A 21,920-nucleotide genomic window follows, 5' to 3' on the forward strand; every position below is an offset into this window, starting at 1 on the left:
GAACCCTAAAGCTGCCTTCTGCCTGTGAATCTCAGTAGGCCAATATCTCTGTGTGTTTCATACATCTTCATGAAAAACAGTTATTTGACCAATTGCCCTAATTTGCTGACCAGCTCCCAAACAAGCCACATTATTGGTTCAGGCTGGAATTGGATATTCCAAACAGTTTTTCTTCCACCTTTGTGATGATAACTGAAAATGATTCCTGTACTAACAGGGCTAGAAAATAAGCATTTGTTGGAAAATACATATTAGCTTAATGTAGTTTGAGTCATGTATACGATAACAGAATTTATTTTTGTTGTTTTTAAGTACTTTGAAACATTCTAAGAATTGTACAAATATTGCAAGACCAGAATAAAAGGACTGTTTCTCCCTCAGACTGATCTGAGAGGAAGTTGTTGGCCCGATGCCCCAGCGTCCCCGTGTGAACGGGAAACCTGACCCACTCTGCCTTCGGTGTGTTTGTGTGTTTGGTCAGGCCCTGGTGTGGCACCAGTCTCTTGTAACTTGGTTCTTCCCTCCCCCTCCTTGGGGGCCAACACTCAGCACCTGGCCCTGGCACACAGCCCACACAGGGCTCTCCCCAGCACACTGACGCCCTCCTCGCAAGGTCTTCAGGGAGGGGAGGTCCTGGCCACACTCCCAGGGTCCACACCCTGAGTCAGGGCACTGCGGGTCCCCCCTGCCTCCTGGCTGGCACACGGCCTTGCTCAGTGCCCCTGCCTTACCACCACTGCCGAGGCTTTTCGACAGAATTGTTCCAAAAGGGCAGGAAAGAGGACAGGAGTCCCTTACTTTCCGACCATGCTGGGATTCTATTTGTATGAAAGTGGATTGGCTTTTCCAGATTGCAAAGGGTTTTACTGAAACACTGTCTTAAATTGAATCATCCCACTGAAGAAGGGGAAGAAAGGCCATCGGTTTTTTATTTCCCGTGGCATTTGTTCCCCTCTCCTTGGCTCCCTCTTGTGTGTTTCTGGAGGTGTCTGCTTGGGAATTGGAAGTCTGGGAACAGAATTATCTTCCTTTGATCCCTACTTCCACAGTTTGAGTTTTGACCTTATTTTCATGGTTCTTTTGCTTTTTTACCTTCTATTATTTTACTGTTTTAAAGGACTTTGAGAGCCTTGATATTGAGCTCTTCAGCCCCAATTGTGGTGGAAAAAAGCAGCAAGGGAAAATGTAGAGCAAAACCTCATTTTTATTCTCCACTTTCACCAGCATTAATGGTATGCAATAAACGGTGTGTTTATTGTGAAAGACAACAGAAACAGTAAACAAGAAACACCCCCAAAGAGTCAGGCTCCCCCTGCCCCGCACCTCAAGGGCAGGGGGCCTTTCCACATCTCAGGTCAATAGAGGTCCTCGAAAAGTCAACAGTTGTTCAAGGTTGTGGGACTTAACACATGATCTTATCTACAAAGAGTTTCCTTTTAGTTCTTACTAAGCAGAAAGTCAAGCTTGGCCTCCAGAGACAGAAGGGAAAAGACAGGGACTGGCAGGTGGAAGGCTAGTGAATAAACAGAAAGCCAGTTTTTCCAAGTTGAAATTTAGTGTTTTTGTGGTTGACACTTTAACAATGATTTTTAGGGGGAAAATATTTTAGGACAGAAAATAAACTAAGTTGGAATAAATTCAGGAGCAGTTTATTGTTCTATTTATTTCCATCATCGCATTTTTTTAGTGAGCCAGACCTGGGTCTTGAACTAAATGTTTTATTCTCAAAATACAAAAGTAACAATCTCCTCATGTAACGCTCTTGTTTCCACAAATTGCCGGCTGTCCCTGTTGTGTTGCGTAACAGGGCGTTGGGGACGTGAATGCACACATGTGTGAACGACAGGCTGGTAAAGAGCTTTGGTTCGAGATTCCAGTTTGACAGTTAAGGCACAGGCCAAGGGCATAGTTTAACAGGCCCCGCTGTTTTGATGCCTTCTCATTTTAGTGGACTCTTAACTTTAGTGAGCGTGACTGAAAATAAAGACCTGTGATCTGTTGCCAACCCAAAAGTTTATCATTATTTTATACCAATGATACTTTAAAAAAATATATTGAAAGGTGATTCGAACCTACTTCCAAATGCTCATCTTTTCAGCCAGGCATTATTTAAGTCATTATTGCCATAAATATTTGGATGAGGCCTGCAGGACTTATTTTTAAAACCAGAACCCAACCTGCTTCTCCAGAAGATTCTGTTCCAATGTCATGTTGGTGGCTTCACTGAAGATGTTTTTTCTTGGGCAGGAGAACTTGCTTTTTCTCAAAAGTGATGAGCAACAACTGATGATATCTAGATTCCAGGAGCATCTGGAATTGGTGTTCAATTGTGTATCCCGCCATGAGAATACGCTAAATGGAAATCTTTATTGCGCTGATTCTGTTATTAGTACTGCCATCACATATATTGTGGCATTTCTGAAAAATATTTTTGTGAGAACATAAAGAACAATAAAAAAACAAATGACATGGAACTCATGCCAAGCCTGCTACCGTGTACAGAATAGGCCTGAGTAATTCTGTGCTCCTGACATCATTTTTCCTTCCTTTCTTCCTCCTAGATACAGAGGCAAAACATATAGGGCTGTGGCCAAGATTGTACGAACTTCTGACCAAGTAGCAGACTTCTGCAGACGGGTTTGTGCCAAGCTGGAGTGCTGTCCAAATCTGTTCAGTCCTGTGCTGGTTTCTGAAAACTGCCCAGAAAACTGCTCTATTCATACCAAAACCAAATACAGTGAGTACTAATAATGAACAGAACATTGGTCCAAGGGCCTGCACTTACAGGATCATGCAGATGGTATTTGTGTGTTTGTGGCTTTATAAAAAAATTTTATTTATTTATCTTTAGAAGGGAAGGAGAGAGGGAGAGAAATATCAATGTATGGTTGCCTCTCATGCGTCCCCTGCTGGGAACTGGCCTGCAACCCAGGCATGTGCCCTGACTGGGAGTTGAACCGTGATCCTCTGGTTCGCAGGCCCACGCTCAATCCACTGACCTACACCAACCAGGGCCCGTTTGTGGCTTTAAAAATAACCTTTGGAGTAGTGTTTCATGGGAATTAGTGTGGAAGTAAGATTTCCTGAGGCAGATAGTCCTGTGTTTTCTAGCTCACTACGCAGAACGGATGGGGTGAATAAACTCAGGACAAATTATCACTGCTAGGCGTTGGCCTGAGGACGTGTGTGCTGTCATGAGTTCAGTGGGTTGGCTGATTCTGAACACTGTGTGGCTGAAAGAAGAGCACAAAAAAGTGGATTATTGGAAATGACTAGTAACCAGAATTACTTCTTGGCTTTCAATGCTGAGGAATTATAACAAGTCTCTCATCACCCTTCTTTTTTTTAAGATTTCGTTTATTTGTTTTTAGACAGAAAGGAATAGAGGGAGAGAAACATCAATGTGTGGTTGCTTCTCACACGCCGCCTACTGGGAACCCAGCCCACAGCCCAGGCATGTGCCCTGACTGGGAATTGAACTGGCAACTCTTTGGATTCAGTCCACTGAGCTGCACCAGCCAGGGCTCATTGCCGTTCTCTATATGGGATAACTTCCTTGTCACAATCAGTTTCTTCCCTGTTTATACCACTTAACTCAGACTCTCTCTCAAGTTAGAGTAATTTGACAGTGCAAAGCGCTGTTTACCTTCGTTGCTCTTGACTGTCTCTGTTTGTCCACGGTCAGAGTGGCCACCACCACCCACACCGCCTTTGCTTTGACCTCTTCTGGCAGGAGGTTTTCTCCCCCAGCACCTGCCTCTTCCGTCTCTCTATCACATTGGTGACCCCTCCCTTCTTCTTCTTGGCCTCTCCAGGCCCTGTCCTGCCTTTGTTCTGGTCTTACCTCTGTGTATCAGCCTCTCCCAGACACCTGCACTGCGGAGAGTGTGAGCCCCGAGGACTAGCCCCTGCTCTTTCTACGTTTCCCCTTCATTATCTCTCATCCAAGGGTGCCTGCACCCCTGTCCCAATGACCTGGAAGTTTGCTCTGCCAGCCCGTGTGCCAGCCAGTCACCAGGGCATCGCCAGGCTCCACGAGCACAGTCAGTGTTCTGTGGGCCCCAGCCAGTAGGGATTTGTGAGTTTCTGTGTCTGGCCAAGGAATCTGAACATACTTGAAACACTATCCAGAGGGTGAATATCCTTCTATTTTATATTTGTACTTTCATTTCAACCTGTGCACACAGTCACTTATGGAGGAATTGCAGGAATCTCTTCCTCCTCTCTCCCTCTTGTCTCTGTGCTATGTATATACATGTGTGTAACCCTTTTTTTAAAAAGTTTTTAATTCTCTCTCTCCTTGTAGCCTATTATTACGGAAAGAGAAAGAAGATCATTAAGCCCCCAATTGGGGAAAGCAACACTGAAAGTGGACACTCTAAACCAGCCAGGCGTAGGAAACGGCGAAAATCCATTTTTGTGCAGAAGAAACGGAGATCTTCCACTGTGGACTTTGCAGCAGGATCGGGGGAGGTATGCTTTACTGAAGCACCTTCCGACACTCTGCAGGGACGCAGCGCCCTGGCCAGCCAGTGTGATGATGAAGGCCGCAGTGAAAGTGTAATGCTTAATGGTTGTATACACGAGACACCAGGAACCCTGCTCCTTATTGGTTGAAAACCGATTTAACATTGTCAGCTGCTCTCACAACGGAAAGGCTGCCATTGGGACCCTGGTTAGGATCTTCAGATCAGTCCTCAGAGGCATCACCTAGTGGTTTTCACCGGGCCACCCGGGCAGGGAAAAACCTAGAGTTAGAGGCCAGCCTCTGGTGTTCATAGAGGCCCCTTTCACTTAACTCCATCCCATGCATGTCTCTCCTTCATAGGAAAGTGAAGAGGAGGACGCAGATGCCATGGACGATGACACTGGCAGCGAGGAAACCGGCTCCGAACTGCGGGATGACCAGACAGACACCTCTTCGGCTGAGGTCCCCTCTGCCAGGCCCCGGAGGGCCGTCACTCTGAGAAGCGGCTCTGAGCCCCAGCGCAGGCTGTCTGTGGAAAGGGCGAGGCGGGGCCGGAGAGTGCAGGCCGCCTCCTGTGCTGAGGGTGGCGACAAGGGCCCGGCAGCCAGCCAGGACAAGGACTCGGGACAGGTAAAGCCCACGAGCTCTGGCACTGGCTTGTCTAGACAGAGTGTTGAAGGAGAAAACGCATTATAGTTTGCAGGCTAGATTTTGGGATACCTGTTTAAAATGCTAAAGACTCTAGCAGCTGCTCCAGCCTGGTTCCAAAGGCTTGGTGATTTCACATTGACCGGGTGAGTCAGTGGACATCAGAATGGAGCTCTGAGGGAAGCGATTGCACCTCTTTCAGTGGGAGGCTTTAAACCCACAAAGGACTCTTTGAGGAGCAGAGACTGAAGAAGTCCTCAAGGTCCTACTGAACACTGCGCTCCCTTTCTAGGCTACTCTATGATGCTGAGAAAGAGTAAATTGGCCTGTCAGGTCTCTCTTAACCCCACGGGTGCTAGATGACCAGCTGGAAGGTCACCGGCACCATTGTCACAAAAACAAATGGGACAGCTCACTTCCTCATGTACATGTACAGATGCCCCTTATCATTCATTTGTCCTCATCATTCAGGGATGCTTCATTAAGCAGGCCCAAGATTCCCTGAACTTGGGATTCAACAACTACTATCGGTGTGCCTTTAACAAATATTTTACCTCTAAAGACACACAAATCATTGCAGGCCAAGTTGTAACCCAGATGAGCTGCTAAAAAAAGTCCCAAGAGGCCAAAGACCCTGAGGTTTGTCCTGTGGTATGAGAGACTTTCGGGGGGCATCCCCTCCTCCCAGTTTTAGCGAGGGTCCTGCCGACCATGCAGTAGTAAGATGACCTCCTGCTTCCCTTATCTCCGCAGGAAGTAAAGCAAGAGGAGGAGGAGAGACTCATACTGGAGAGCAACCCATTAGAGTGGACAGTGACTGACGTGGTGAGGTTCATTAAACTGACAGACTGCGCCCCCTTGGCCAAAATATTTCAGGAACAGGTATGATGGTTCTGTGGTGTACTTGCTCTTTCTACTATGAGACTCTGAAGTTTTACTTAAACCTTCTGTTTCAGCTGATTTCCTGCGACACAGCTTTGGGAGGGGAGGGAAACATCTCATCACATCTATGAGCGGGGAGTGGAAGTCTGGAGTGCACACATGGTCTCCGCCAACACCTTCTTGGGAGATTCTTTGTGGCCAAGTGGAGATGGAAGTCCCAGCCCTCCACTTGACCCTCTCTCCACCTCTGCTGGCAGGGGTGGGGAGGCCGCTTTGTCCTGCAGGGAGCAGTCCTTGTCTAAAAGGTTTTGTCTCCCCTGGGCTGCCCCTTTCCCAGTCCTTTGGCTAGAGAGCGCAGGCCACAATTGGGCCTCCTGTCAGCTGTGCCCACTGGCATTTCTGGGCTCCCCGCTTCTTTAGCAATGTCTTGCCTATATGAGGCAAACATAAAGCTCAGAACACTCACTGTGTGGTATCTCGGGTCCCACAGTCCCAGCTGGTCTGCCTTCTCTCCACCTTCAAATTCTTCTCAAGTTTGTTTGATTTATAACACTCACAGCTTTTGCTCATACTTGCTGGGAGATACAAGGAAAAGGATGCTGACTCAGTCTTCCCAGAAGAAGTTTTCTGTACATTTTGTTCTATTTCATGCTGCTTTCATCACCGTATTTTTCTTTCTCCCTCAGAGTTTGTAAAATATTTTAAAGCCTCTGGTGGGTTAGGTAGGTATTGTGCTAATGAAGGGTAAATACAGAAACAGTTGATACAATCTGTACTTACAGGAATTTTAAATTTAGCAGAAGAAATGACTATAGTCAGCTAAAATGTAAGACATGTGATGATGAACCGTAGGAAAGGATGGTTTTTATTTACATTCTCCCTCAACTCAACAAGCAAACAAATTGCTGTTCCCTGAACACGGGCCACCTTGCAGGCCTTGCTAGTCTCACCTAAAAACTTCAAGGTTAAGCCCGTGAGGCGTGCTCTGCCGTTCGTGTAATTTGCTGAAGTTTCTCAAATCGTGTCACAATGTTGTAACTATCTGTCTCTCCAGACACTACTTTTTTTAAAAAGTTTCCCATATAATAAATTAAAAATATGTCTATCCAGTCTTTTTTTAGATTATACAAACTAATAGTCTAGATAAAGGGTAATACAAGCAATAAATCAGGAAGAAAAAGGAAAGGCCTCTGATTTCCCAGGCTCCCAGTGAACTTCTCAGAATAATGTAGTGGTGAATTGTGGAGAGCGAATTCATAGGGTTCCCAGCTCCTCCCAGGGGAGAGTAGTTCTTACCATTTGGAGGACTGTAAGTGACCATTGGAGTCTCTGGTAGACAACTGGTAAGTGCACTCAGGATGTGTTAATGGTGGTGAGAAGGACTCTGTGACCGCCTGTCTTCTCTGGCCAACACTTAAAGCAGAAAATTAGGGAGGAGCTTCATTAGACATAAGGAACCTGGGTAATTAACGTGTCTCTTTTAAAACACACCAACAGAAAAGAAAGAGAATTATAAGAAATGTGAGCACTTGCACAATTTGAGGCATGCTATAAGCTACATCTGTCTTGAGAATGAAAATACAATAGAACGTTGAAATCTTGCCAGGAGCATTGCATTCAAATACAGGACAAGCGCTGAGGACACCCTTTCATGTGTGCGTCCGCCCATCTGCATGTGTGCACGCTTGTATGGGCCTTGACAGTCAGAAGGCACGTGGGGAAGGCAGCTTTCGTTACTAGTCTGAAGTCTTGTTTTTGTTTTGGTTTAGGCCTAAAGGCCCACTTTTAACTGAGAAGTGTTTTTCAGTTGGCTAATCATAGAACCGAGGACAGAGCCTCTCCTACCCAGTGCCAGGTCATCTGTGGGAGCTCGGGACCCTTGGTGCTGTGGAAGGTTCCCAGCCCCCTGTGTTGGTTTCTTTTACAAGTTCCTAGTAATAAGCAGACAAGTGAAACCCAAAGCTTACTTGGGTAAGTCTAAAATACTGCTTATGCTGAGTCTTCCTCAGTTTAGTTCTTCTAAGCCTGGTTTATAACAACATCTCAGAAAGTTTCATGCTTTCCCAAGCTAAGGCTTCCAAGAGGTGAAGTGTTCCCGGCGTGTTACCACTTTTAGCACCAAGCAATGGCAGGGCCCTCCCTCCAGTTGTTCTTTCCTAGCAGTTAAAAGCTTGGTTGCACTTACCTATAATTTATCATGTAGAGAGAAACATAGGTGGACTTTGACCGATGATATCCTTATTCCTGTTTAATTTTAAATTTCACATCAGGCCGTTTTACCTGTCTCAATAAAAGGCTGTTGCCCGCTGTGCTATCTGAAGTACGTGGGCACTTGAGTCTCTTTCTGTTCAATCAGACCTTTAATTACTAACTTTTACTAATTTGATCTATCATCTTTGAGCCCAAGTGCCACAGCCGTGACTGGGCGAAGTCTCCAGTGGGTCAGCCCAGGCACGGCATGAGTTTTCAGATGAACTGGAAGGAGCCCGGGGTCTTTACTTACCAGTGAGTGAAAAAAATCCCAGGACATGGAGTGCTAATAGCTCAGTGAGTTCACTCTTCTGGATGTCGTAAATTCAGAGACTCCCATAATCACCGGGAGTATTTACAAAAATTATAAACTTCCCATTACGGGAATACCTGCCTTGTAATTCTGAAACATCATGGCAACTGTGTAAGCCAATCTGCACTCTCTGAGTTCACGCCATGCGCATGACACCCAGGCATCCACAACTAAACAGACCCAGAGCCCTCACGTGAAGTTTGCCCATCCATTCCCCTGACATGAACCAGAGACTATTTAAGTCCCCAGATTAGTGACTTATTTTAATTTAAAAACTTCAAGATAATTTATAGGTTTGCTTCACATTTAGACCATTTCCTCCTCCTTCTACTTCTGTAGACCTGAGTGTTCCCCTTAAGGAACTGCCAAGTCCAATGCTGACCTCTCTATCAAAGAGAATACATTTAATTTTGCCATGTGTTAAGCATAACTTTGATGTTGTACATTTTATTGTATTTCATGTACTAAAAGTTAGTAGTCCATTTATGGTAATTCTATGTTGAATGTGACAAGTGGTTTGCCAGCAGTTCTGAATTATATGAAAGCATATTTGTAAAAATTAAATTAACTATGAGGTCTGTACTCCAAAATCAATGGGGAAAAAATAGCCTCTTTCAAACCAGAACAAAAACTGCATGTGAGAGCAACTGCAGAGTGAAATCCCTCCCTCATTCCCGGACCCCGTGCATGTTAGGATTTTGCCCAGTTTTGCTTCCATTCACCCATCCCTCCCTCCCACTCCTCTGTGGGAGTCTTGGGTATGCGCCCCACAGCGAGAGTGATAGTCAGTGGGCAGACATGTCAGTCAACCACATCTGAGCTCACTGAGCCATAACCGTAGCTCTTCCACCCCAGTGACAATCTGATGGACAGGTCGCTAAATCTTGTGCCTTTCAACAGGCAGTGTGGCACACTGGTGCTGCAAAATCAGAGGTCTGGTTTTATTCTTGGCGGTGTATCCTTCTCAAAATAGAACGTGCTGGAGTTCTGTGTTGGCTCATCAGGGAAGGTGGAGAACAAGGTGAGAACCCAGAGAGGACAGCCGAGGCCCTGAGGGGCTCAGTACAGACAACATGCACGTTAACCACTCCTTCACCTCAGATGCCCGGCCCTGCTGGGCTGCCCAGATAAAAAGCTGGTGTGAAGGATCATGGCCTTGAATCAGATAGCGTAGCCTTCATCCACCCCCATCCTGTACTCTTCATCTTCCTGCCTTTAGGAGTGTCTCTGCAGGCAAAGTTCCACTGTGTTTCTCCTCAGTTCTGTTAGTCCCAGATGTGCAGGGGCCTCCAGGTGGGCACTGGGAGACCCATGAGACACGTTTAACCTGCCCTTATGAGGGAAGTTCCAAGGCACCGGCTGAACTTTATCCATCCACATTGCTCACATTCAAAATTCAGGCCACAGGGTATGGACTTTTCCCCATTCCCCGAACTGTGCCATCAAAACAGAGATCTCCTGTAAACTTCAGACACATTCCCCTTGATTTTCACCAACTATAAAGACTATTCTGAATTTCATGCTTCCTGTGCTCTTGGTTGATTTTCTCTTATGTATTTTTACGAGGTATTACATCAGTGTGCTTTTCTACTGGTAGCGTAGGGAGTTCCCTTTTAATACACTTCTTTGTCAACACAGTATTGTCAGACCTTAATTTTTGTAGGTATAAATTATATTGTATTTTGGGCCTAATTTGCATTTCTGTGATTCTTGATGAGGGAGTTATTTATTACCTTAATAATTCCTGTTCCCTTAGGCCTCAGTTTAGGTATGACCTAGTCTCTGTAGCTGTCCTTGACTCCTGTAAGCTTGGTTGACCATCATATTTGAACTTGTAGCTCTATGACCATATGTTTATCCTTATATATTGTAATTGACGGTTTATTTGCCTGCCTCCCTTGAAATGTGTAGAGTCTTCTAGAAGGTTGAGAGGAATCTTTGTTTTGTTCAATATGATATCCTCAGAGAGCATCAGAGTGTGATGGTACTTAGTAGATACTCAATAAATGCTTGTTGAGTGAATGACAGCTCCCATATGGCAGCCACCTTAACTGAAATTGTCTAGAAAGAGTTATATTTATATTTTAGGGCTGATTTTCCATTGCAATTGATTTTCTGTGTCCAACAATGGCCATCATGACTAAGTGTAGATTTTAAAAGCAAAGCTACAATTTTCCTTCCCAAAGTTAATATCAGAAAACTGTAATTCTAGTTCCAGTGCTGTATCTAACTAGCTAGCTGTTCTGGCATTACTTTCTATCTTTAAGAAAAGCTTCCATCTCCTTAAAATAAGTTCGGGCCACTTCTGTCCTATTCTGTTGATATCATTGAAGCTAATGGTTCAGCCTCCTACATATAGTGTTATATATGTCTTCCCAAGACTAACATTCATACACATTTTGGTTTTTTGCTGTAGGCATTTTCAAGACAGCCAAAGAAAACACTAATTTAAGAAAATGAGTACCTGTATGAAATCCACTGAGTCTCTGTAGCTTGTGGCTGCTCTGGGCACACCACTTCCCCAGGCAGTGCAACTTCTGGCCGGCTGGGTTGTACTGACGCTCACATCCCCCCACTGACCTTTGTCACGACCTTGGGCCCGCAGCCTCCCTGAGCTATTCCCTCTGGGATATAAAGAGTATCCTGGTGAATGGAAAGAGGGGTTTCAGTGGCCCAGACAAACAATATCTACAGAAATAAACCCAACTGTTATAGAACAGGAGCGGGAAGGGGTAGAAATATCCAGTGGTGACCTTAAAGCTTTGGAGCGAGCTTTTATACCCTTCCCCATGAAGCCTGTGCAACTTCACGGCCATTTAATGAGTATGGCCACTGCGGGCCCCATGTACAGACAGAGAAGGATAAATAAGACAGAAGTACAGGGAGCACTTCCTTCTGGTTAAGGTCAGCATGTGGGTGCAGTTGCATGTGGTGTGTGCACACGTGCGTGTCTAAACACCTGAGCTTTCCTCTGTGGAAATTGCACTGTCGTTGGCACGTTTTTCTAGCATCTTCTTACCCACTCTCATGGTGCAGTAGTAGACCTTGGTCGGGAAGTGAGATTTTTCTTTTACCAAAAAGCCCTTTTCTAGTGCTCAAATGAAGTCACAGCAGAGCGTAGGAAGGACTGGGCCTGGTGGGGTGGGGGTGGGGGCAGGGAGCTTGGGAAGGAATTCCTGCAACAGCTCACCTGTTCCGGCTCTTCATCCCCACCAGCCCAGGCATGCACATTTCAGAGTAACTAAAAATCTTTTTAGTACTAAGAATGTGTTAACCAAAAAATGAGACAGCCCTCAAGCCAATTGCTCTGTCCAAGCTCTTAGGAGGAAAGGAGAGTAGCCCTCACTCCCTTGGCCCCCAGGCAAAGGCTACTGGGGCAAGTGTGTCGCCTGGGTGCATACAGCCTGGCCTCTAACCTATTTTGTTTTCCAACAGGACATTGACGGGCAGGCGCTCCTGCTGCTTACTCTTCCGACAGTGCAGGAATGCATGGAGCTGAAGCTGGGGCCTGCCATCAAACTATGCCATCAGATTGAGAGAGTTAAAGTGGCTTTCTACGCCCAGTATGCCAACTGACTCTACCCTTTTGGTGATGCAGCATCTTGGGAAGGTTTTCGGGACGGAACTTTTATTTTTCCTGGGTACACGAGATGCGTCATACACAGTCACCGGAAAGCAGGAAGCATGCAGCATCTGCTTCCTCCACCAGCCTGTTTCATAGTCCCGTGTTTTTAAAGCACACACCAGGACCACAGCAGTGGCCTCTGGGGAGTGTAAATTAAAGTTCTCTGTCAGACCTGTGGGATATGAAGAGCTTTTTTGTATGTCCACATCTCGCCTTTCTCCCATCCCACACCAGGCAGCTTCCTTGGAACAAGGCTCTAAACCAAGGCCCATGTTTTTTTGAAAACACCTTAAGTTGCAGTTGATGTCTTTTTCCGTGTGACCAAGGAGGTTGCCTGGCTGGTGGTTTTGTCCTAATCATTCTCAGGTGCATTTGTACCTGCTCCTTTCATACCGATACACATGTGGCTCTGGCTGTGTGGCTGTCACCGCAGTTTTGATCCTGGTGGCAACTCATTTCTCAAACACAGCTGTAGGCGATGCTTCCGGATGCAGTTCTGGAAAGATGGGCTAACCTGCACCGCCCGTCAGAGGTGCCTTTTAGGAACTATGGGGGCGAAGGGAGGTGGCGTGCCACCGCAGTGAGACAGCTTTTCGTGAGCAATGGACTAGAAAGGACTTGGGTTTGCAGGCTCTTTTATGGAATCTCAAGTATCTCTAATGTTCTAATTCAATCCTGACCACATCAGGGAGAGACTCCTGTCGTCTCTTGGGAAATGTTGATACTGTGCTTTGAAGGAAACGTTTAATTTCAGATAGCAGGAGTGGGGAGAGATTTGAGACAAGCTTTTTACAAACCATCAACTTCCCCTCAGGTTCCCTTTGAACCCCACTCACATGTGGTTCAGCTGTGGAGGGTGAGCACCGGGCCTGGAGTCAGCCCAGTCTTTTCCTTGTGCGACAGATGACTAACTCTGTGATCTTGGGTGACTCAAGAGTCACTCTGCACCTCCTTCCTACAGAGTGACAGGTTGGAACACTTAGAACACGAGCAGTGTGTGCACATTCCCGTCTCCACCCTGCTCCTGCGAAGGGAGAGCCCAGGTGGATCAGCCAAGATGAGGGAAAGAGGGCAAATGAAAAAGAAGTGTGTCACCGCAGCCTTTAACTCCATCATTCCCGCAGCTCCCTCTGGCTTCGAGGTTCTTAGGACACTTCTTGGGTGGTGGTCATCAAATCAGTGAAGTAATTTGCAGGAAGATCTACGGCTGGGAGAACAGGCTGGGTTTTGTGCCAAGCACTCCATGTGTGCGTGACCCAACATATGTATATATTCAAACCCAAACGGACTATTATATTCTGTTACCGGGGTGGCCCAAATACCTTTTTAAAACTTATGCAAAGAAACCAGACCTTCCAATTGTTTAGGAGTGAACATGAAGAGTGAAGGCTGTGCACCCGTCTGTTACTTTTGTCCTGTAAGTATCTTGATCTTCTCACTGTGATTGGTCTCAACAATCCCAGTAAAACTGTGTGGGGTGGGGGCTTATTAGCTTACCATGCTTCTGCTGCATTTCAAGGCAGGAATGTCAGATTTGGAAAAACGTAATTACTAATGCTAATCCGTACTCACATTCTGTCACTGGTCCAGATGAAAATGGAAAACAAATACTTTGTAGTCGAGACATTTTTGTCTCTCTGTAGCTGATTGCTACAGTCCAGTTTTAAACATTTGGCAAATGCATTTGCCTGGAGACCCCTGATGGAAGGAACTCTGTCCTAAGCTGTGCTGGGGGACACCATGGGAAGGAAGGGAATATCTGTGACGATTCATGCTTGGCTCACAGTCCATGCTCTCTTCTCAGTCAAAGTTCTGACCCCTCTCAGTTTCGCACCCCTACCTTCTCAGCCATGTGCTTTTGGCCTTAAATGCTCAGTCTTGTGCAGTTAAATTCCATCCAAAAGTTGGAAAGGGTATCCATTTCAAGATCATGGCATTCTCCCAGTGCCGATTCATTTACCGTCCTTCACTCAGGACCTTTTCACACTCAGCTCTTTCTGCTGCATTTGAAATGGGAATGAAGGCATGTGGCAGATACAACACAACATCGAGCTTTCAGAACGAATGTCACTTTCTTGTGCCCTTTCAGAGAATAGCATGGAGAAAGAGATGGTACACTGAGATAGATCTTCTGGGGCAGGGGGTTCTCCAGAGCCTCCCAGAGGAGCAAGGAGGCCCCCGCCCTGCAGCCCAGACAAGGCCTGGCCACCAATGCTGGTGAAGCTTCCTGCTCCCCTCAGCCCAGAAGCCTGGGACATGCCTCCTCCTCGGCCTCTCTTTGTGCTTGCACTGTGTGTGCATGGGGAGGTGGCTGCCACCAGAAGCAGAAAGTGGCGAGCTCTGGCGGAGGGGCGGGGGGGGGGGGGCGGTCACCATGAAGGTTGTCTTCTGCCATCTCCCGGCCATTCTGAGAGCCAAGATATGTTTTAGGGCCAAGAAGATACTCTTACTCTGAGTATTGCCGACATCTTTCCAAACTTGGGTTCTTCGGGAACTTCCATGATGGTGGGTATAACTTTACACCAGGAGCAACTGGGCTGCAGAATTGTAAGGTGGTATTCGTTTCTCTGTGGGAATCACCTCCCACCAGTTTCTGTGTTAGAACTGGGGCCAATTTCCCAGGAACATTTTACTTTGTTATTACTGTGCCTCTTAGGGCAGGAAATACTGATTTTGTGCCTGTAACCACCTCATCCCCCAAACCACCACAGTCCCCAAGTCAAGTGTTTCTTGGTAAAAATATTCCTGCAGGCAATGCCCCACCCTCCTCCTCTCCCCACACCGTGGCTCCCTGATAATACTCGGGGACCAGAGTCCTGTCCTCTCTGTTCTGGACCCTGCACACGCCATGCTCCTCATTGTCTCCTGGGACGGCCACACAGTGTGCTTTCCCTCTCCCGGCCGAGCAGTCACCCTACATTCAGGACTTGAAAGTGTGTATAACTTGAAAGTAGAAATGCCTCCTCATCTTCGATAATAAAAGTCCATCACTCGATGCTGCTCAGACAGTCATGGAGCTTGTTTCAGTCCCTGACTTCTTGACTTCATTTGCACCGTGTTGGGAAAGTACTCCACAGGAATGGAAGCCGAAGAAACTAAAAAGGGCAGGGAACAACTGGCATGACAGAACTTCCGTGCTTTTCAAAAAAAAAAAATAAGTAAGACAAAGACCAGTTTCCTGTACCATGGAATTAGGGAGCGTGGAGAACTCATTCCTTACTTTTAAAATTAGGTTCATCTGATCCACGTCTGACTCGCACATGGTGTTTGAGCAGCACGTCTGTGAGGCTCCTTCACCCCGTCCGATCACATCAGAAAGACGATTTTCTGGGTTTGCTTTGATTTGTTCCTGGATAAACTAAAATGATTCAGAACTAACACTGCCACCACCCCGACCCTTACTGCGCTCTCTGCCCGGTCCACTTCAGTCAGGCTTCCAAGACTGATCTCAGTTTCCTAACTCCTCTCGTAGGACTTCTGAGTGTGGCAGCAGGCAGGTTCTGAGGTTTGCCTTTTACCTTTAACACCAGTCGCCTTTGCTAAGAGCATTCCTCCCTTCGTTGTGGACGCACTGCTGGATTTCATACTTCTTTTGTAGAACACCCATTCACATGTATTTCTGTATATAGAACTATGAAAACGGTCATGCTATAATCTTTCTCGTGGTCTGAGCATCACTGTTGCCTTTGGTTAAGGTGGTGAACGTAGGCAAGTGCTCTGTTCTGTCTTTAGAAAGCTGTGGTTGCGTGTGCAGTTATTTGAAGGGAAAAATTGTAAATTAAGGTATTGGTTATTTTTAAGAATGAACTTGTTGGAGAGTGAACATTCTGCCCATGTTGCTTTGGTGCAATAAGTAAATAGCAATTATTACAGTCCAATGATTCTTTTATTTAGTCACTGTCCTTTTCTACTCAAGAGATTTCTAGAAAGCGCTGTACTCCCTTTAACTCAGTCTGACTTTTAAGTTGATTGATTCTCATAGCTTTTATCCCTAGAGTTGGTTTACCAGTATCCAAAACATGATATGGTAAAATCGAGTTGGGCTGTTTTACCCCAGTTCATTTACCTAAACATTGTAATTGCTGACACCTGGTGCTGCCTTGGCTTTCGGATGATAAATAACTCGACCAGTGTCCTGAGCTGCAGACTTCCCATCTCACTGCCTTTGTTTCCAATGGTCGGGATTTGGTACCAGTGAGTATGTTGGTCTTGTCGTGTAACCAAGCAGAGTGGTGCTTCAGACGGGGAGAAGGAGGCATTAAAGAAAAAGTAAAGTTTTGGAGCAAACTGAAAATCACCTTATGATGGGAAATTGGAGACAAATCTTTTTAATGACAGAAAAAATAATCATGTCATCTGTTCATAATGAGAGCTAGCATGATATCTGGAAGTGTAAACTGTCCCTAGTTGTGAATGTCAAAAGCCCTGTTACTGTTTTGCATTCCAATTTGAATAGTTTGTATTGAAATTTGATTCATAGATCTTGTGTATGTTTTGGTGTGTAAAAGGGAAAATTTGGGGGTGTTACTTTTGAGCTGTGCGGGACTGAGGGCATGTCATTCATTTGTTGTAAGACTGTCTTCTGTACATATGTTTTCATGTAAATAAATGAAAATCTATATCAGAGTTATATTTTAATTTTTATTCTAAATGAAAAATCCCTTTTTACTTGAAAAATTGTAAGCCACATTGTTAATAAAGTAAAAATAAATTCTATGGTGGTGTTTTTGCCTTTGTGTTGAAGGTTATTAATTATTTTTAGAGTTTGCATTAGAACTGATTTTTTCTTTTTTCCTTGCCATGTGCTAAAACATATGTTACAGAGTTTTAATAACCATGACTCTCAAAGTCCTGTGTTACCTTTCAGGGTCACCTGTTACCTCTGGAACATTTTATTTAAGGAACTTGTTTTTACTTTTTATTAAAACATTACCCTGTATCTTCACATGATTACCTCTACCCCATTTTCAATGACTTTAGTTATTCTGTGATTACCTGGTGCATTAATAGAAATACTACTTTATGTCCATAAGAGCAATAAGTAAACGACCACATTTGCACTCACTATTGTCCTCCAAGTACCACCAATGGGTCCTAGGTATCTCAGCTGGAAAAGGAAGAGGTCCCTTTGCCACCCTGCCCTTCACAGGGTGGGGGTGGGGGGCATCTCAGAGGCAGATCGTGCCCCTCTCCCCTCTGCCACACAGACTCCAGTAAGTTGGCCTGGAGCCGGAAGTGAGGTGAAGGCGGGAGGCATTTAGGGAAAGGAGGTGGAGCAATGCTGCGAGTTCCTCCTAATCACATTCTCAAGCCTCTTAATATACTTTTGCCCTGCTGATGAGTTCTGCATATAGAAATTTTTGTTTCATTTTTAATGATGGAAGCATTTTCTCTTAGTAAAACTTTCATAACAAAAGGAAAGCCCAAGAGAGCAGACAAAAAAAATGGGAAGCATACTGATTACTTTCTCAAAATATACTAGAAGCAGATTGGTCAAGGATTACATGGCTGAGTAAGTACAATTGTATTTGTAATGAAGATCTTTGATGACAAAGAAATGTAGAGGATGGATGTATAATAAAGTAACTGAATGCTTTTCCAGCACTTTCCTCACCTGAACACCATAGAACAACTTCACCTGGTGAAGGTGCTTTGCAAAATGACATTATTCTTCAGCTGTGCCCCCACCCGTCACTGCTTCCATGATATTGAGACAGGTCTCAGCCCAGCCTGAGGATTAACAAACCCCAATCTTGGAGGGACAGTCCACATACCAAGGGAATTACAGGATGTGACTAGTGTCCACTGGCAAAAGCGGGGGAACCCACATGGTGGCATATGAGGTTGTTAGACCCAACAGGACAGAAGACTGGATATGGGAAATTCAGGACATCGGGCGTTTCCCTGTGACGTGGGATTTAATATTCCTGTAAGGACCATTTAGAGCCAGTCTGAGGATCGCCTGGGATGGTTCCCAGCTGTTGGCCTACAGTGAACGAGATGGAAATTCCAGAATGTCCTTTGCCTCCAGTTGAGAAAGCAATCAGAAGGCTGGAAGTATGGATATAAGTGTAAAACAGCCGCTCTCTTTTAGAGCACAGTTTGCCGGCACATTGAACTGATGCTTCCCCTCTTGGAAAAAAAAATGAGGGCATCCTGTTCTCAGCATCAGAGGGTTGGGTCACAAGGAAGTGAGTGAGTGCATCTGAGCAGCACGGGGATGGGTGGTGTTGAGTCAAAGAGTGCAGGTCCCCAGATTGGCTCGGCATCCACTGCCTCCCAGCCTTGCAGCGCTATGCACTGCCCCGGCCACTGCACAGTCACCTCCTCTCCCACCACCCCGCAGTCCCGGCCACCCTCAGGTGAGGGCCGGCTCCTGCACCCTCCCACGCCTGCCATGGAGGCAGCCACAAGCTCCCTGGCACTCAGAGCCCGTTGGGCCCGGTCCATCAAACCTCTAATTCCTCCCACCATTCTGGACCCGGAGGAAGCGCTGGACTGGAATGTGGCTGCTTCAGGTGACAGAACGTGGAAGGGCTAGGAAGTTCATGTCCCATGGGCAAACTTTGATCAAGGATGTAGCCAGCAAATAAACTCCTCTGTCATCCTCCCCTGGATGGGCTTCCCCACGTGTGGTGGTGTGTATGGTCCACCCAGAGACATCCCACAGTCTGAACAGACCTGTGCTGTCTGCGAAATCATGGCCAGCTCTGTGATGAACTGATTTGCATTGAGTTCCCCTGCTTCCAGGCCGAACTTCCCTGAGCCTGCGATTCCACCACTGAAGAATCAGCTTGTAAACTTGTTTTCTGGGGAACTAACCCGAGACAGGAGGCAGCCATTATTACAGTCGCATATGCAATGTGCAAACAATGACAAAATATTCTACCGAAATCCAGTCGTTATCTGGAACCTGGAAGACCCACCAGCCTTGTGTCGTGGGGACTGTTTGTGGCAGGAATCCTCTTTGAATGTAAGGCATGGGTTGTAAATTCAAATGTAAAATGTTTTCTGGTTATTGAAGTAATGTGTGTTCATTTCAGAAAATTTGGAAAACAAAGACATTAAATTGCCTCATTATGTCATTATATCCAACTACCACTTTATCATATTTTCATGTATGTTTATAACACAGTATTAAAATCAAGCAGTTTATACTGTACAGTTTTTGCACTCACAGTTATATTGTAATCATGTTCTCTGGGGTGGAGTTAGTGTTTTTATACGTCTAATATTTTTGCTTTAAGTGTTTCCATAATTTTAAAAAATAATTCAGCATAACACATGTTACACCCAGTTTCTGAAAATAATGTTTTGCCATACTTACTTGGGATTTATATGTTTTATAAAATCTTACAAATGTACATAGTTGAAACCCCCTGTATTTACTCCTGATTCTATTTCCCAGCCTCTCATTCCAGGGGTAGTGATGATTCTGATTTGACTGTTTTTCATTTATAGTGGTGACATCACCATAGTAATGTGCACCACTGCTTTGCGGGTCTTTAACCCATTAGTGAAGTGTTAGCTACATGCACCATATTGCAATTTGCTCTTTTGCTCAATATTATTTTTATGAGATTCTCACATGTTAATAATATTTGTATCATTATTTTTACTGCTGCATAAGTTCCATGGAATATATTATTATTTACTTGTACATGCTCTACTGTTGGACCTTTTTTAAATTGAATTAATGGGCATGACAGTGGTTCACAAAACCATACAGGTTTCAGGTGTACCACTTGATAAATCATCTGCGCACTACATCATGCACCCGTCATCACAACCATAATCTCTTTCCATCCTCATTTTCTCCCCTTTGCCCACCTCCCCTACCTCCACCCCCTTTCCCTCTGGCTCTCATTGCATTGTCTGTTATGTATGTATGTTTTTAAAATTAATCCCTTCACCTGTTTCATCCAGTTCTCCAAACCCCAGGTCCATCTATGCTGTTTCAAAAGGGGAGCTTTCCCTTTTTCTGGCTGTGTAGTAGTCCATTGTATAAATGTACCACAGTTTGTTTATCCACTCACCTACTTGACATTTATCATACCAACTGCTTGTGTTGCAAATTTGTTTCTCTACATTGGTTTTGTTCTGTTACTTTATGTTGTCCTTTGTAATTCAGAAAGGTCTTTTTTAAAAGACTTTATTTATCTTTAGAGGGGAAGCGAAGGAGAGAGGGAAAGAAACATCAATGTATGGTTGCCTCTCGTGCATCCCCTGCTGGGAACTAGCCTGCAACCCAGGCATGTGCCCTGACTGGGAATTGAACTGTGATCCTTTGGTTTGCAGGCCCATGCTCAATCCACTGAGCTACACCAGCCAGGGCCAGAAAGGTCTTAATTTTAATTTACTTTAATATATTACTGTCTATATGATTATCACTTTTATTCTCTTGTTGAAGAGAATTCTTTCGCTCTATGATCTCTTACATTTCTTTTAAAAGTAAGTTTTACTTTTCCCAGTCTCTCTAGAATATACATATATCTTGGCTGGTATTTCCAGTCTTACACTCCTGCCATGTGAGAGTCATCTCTGCTTCACATCCCCCCTGGTACTTGACAGTGCGTCTAATTACTGCCAATCTGATGGGTATGGAAATGGTACGGGAACGGGTGGAGTGGGACAGTTAAATTGTCCTGTTCTGATCACCCAGGAATCTCTTGTTTCCCTGCTCATCTGTCATTCCACCTGTGCCATGTTTTACTCATACCTGTACGTGTAGGTCTGTGTCAGGCTCTACATTCTGTTTCACTGGTCTGTGTGTCAGTTCCTCTGCCTTTACCACACTAAGTATTGTGGCTTTATAGTAACCCTTGATGCTTGGAAAGGGGAATCTCCCAATGTTATTCTTATTCAGAATTGCTTGGGCTATATTTGACATATTGTTCTTTGTTGTGAACTTTAGGCACAGCTGTTGAATTCTACAGAAAACTCTGTTAGGATATTGGAATGTATGAAATTTATGGGAAAATTTGAGGAGCATGAATTCTATTATCCTGTTGAATCTTTCCGTTTAGAAGGTGGTGTAAGTCTTTCTCTAGTCATGTCTTTTATAACTTCTTCAATAAGGCCTTGATGTCTTTCTGCATAGAAGCCTTATACATATTTTGTTAAATGTATTTCCTATATATATTTTAGCTACCTTTTTCTCTATAATGTTTTGTTCACTATTACTGAGAACTCTTGATTTTTATGTATTAATATTCCATCCAGAATCTGTAGTGAATTCAACAAAAAGGAGTCTCCATCCTGAATTTTTTACTCTTTTATATTATTATTAACTGATTTTTATGGTTTTTGAGTTGTAGTTTGCTTTGAGGGAGAAGTATTTATTTGTTTATCCTCTCCTGCTTATCGAATTGATGATTTTGCATGTTCTGTGCATCCCATGGGCTGAACACAGCCAGGTCTTATATCACTGGGGAGGGAGCCCTCCTAGCCCGTGGTGGCATTGTGGCTGTTGCTTGTCCACTCACTGAGCCAATGGTCAGCTATTTCACTTCCCCGTGGTTAAGCTCTGTCTTCACCCTCCTGCTTTTTCGAGTCTGTCCACTAGGATCAGTTATGCTTTGCAGTCGGAAAAAGCATCCACAGACCTTGGCGTCAAGCCCTGAACCTAGCTCCCGCCCCATCTCTCATGGAGTACCTCACTCCACTAGAGGAGAGCACCCAGTGACAGCTGTCTGGGTCCTGTTTCAGAACCCAGCAAGCCTGCAGCCTTAACC

General features: G+C 45.0%; 1 protein-coding gene across 9 annotated transcripts in view; it reads left to right on the forward strand.

The window, feature by feature from the left end:
• The window catches only part of SFMBT2 (Scm like with four mbt domains 2), a 213,687-nt gene extending 201,003 nt beyond the window's left edge, over positions 1-12,684 (forward strand). For all 9 annotated transcript variants that reach the window (XM_037065974.1, XM_037065977.1, XM_037065973.1 and 6 more), the window contains 5 exons: positions 2,562-2,737; positions 4,307-4,473; positions 4,829-5,098; positions 5,870-5,998; positions 11,997-12,684. In XM_037065974.1, coding sequence (XP_036921869.1) covers positions 2,562-2,737; positions 4,307-4,473; positions 4,829-5,098; positions 5,870-5,998; positions 11,997-12,137 — 883 coding nt within the window. In that variant the 3' untranslated portion in view covers positions 12,138-12,684. The remainder of the gene's footprint in view (positions 1-2,561; positions 2,738-4,306; positions 4,474-4,828; positions 5,099-5,869; positions 5,999-11,996) is intronic.
• Positions 12,685-21,920: the final 9,236 nt, after the last annotated feature.

Source organism: Sturnira hondurensis, unplaced genomic scaffold (genome assembly GCF_014824575.4).
Source record: "Sturnira hondurensis isolate 20B ecotype Veracruz unplaced genomic scaffold, ASM1482457v3 Scaffold0016284, whole genome shotgun sequence".
Taxonomy (NCBI): Eukaryota; Metazoa; Chordata; class Mammalia; order Chiroptera; family Phyllostomidae; genus Sturnira; species Sturnira hondurensis.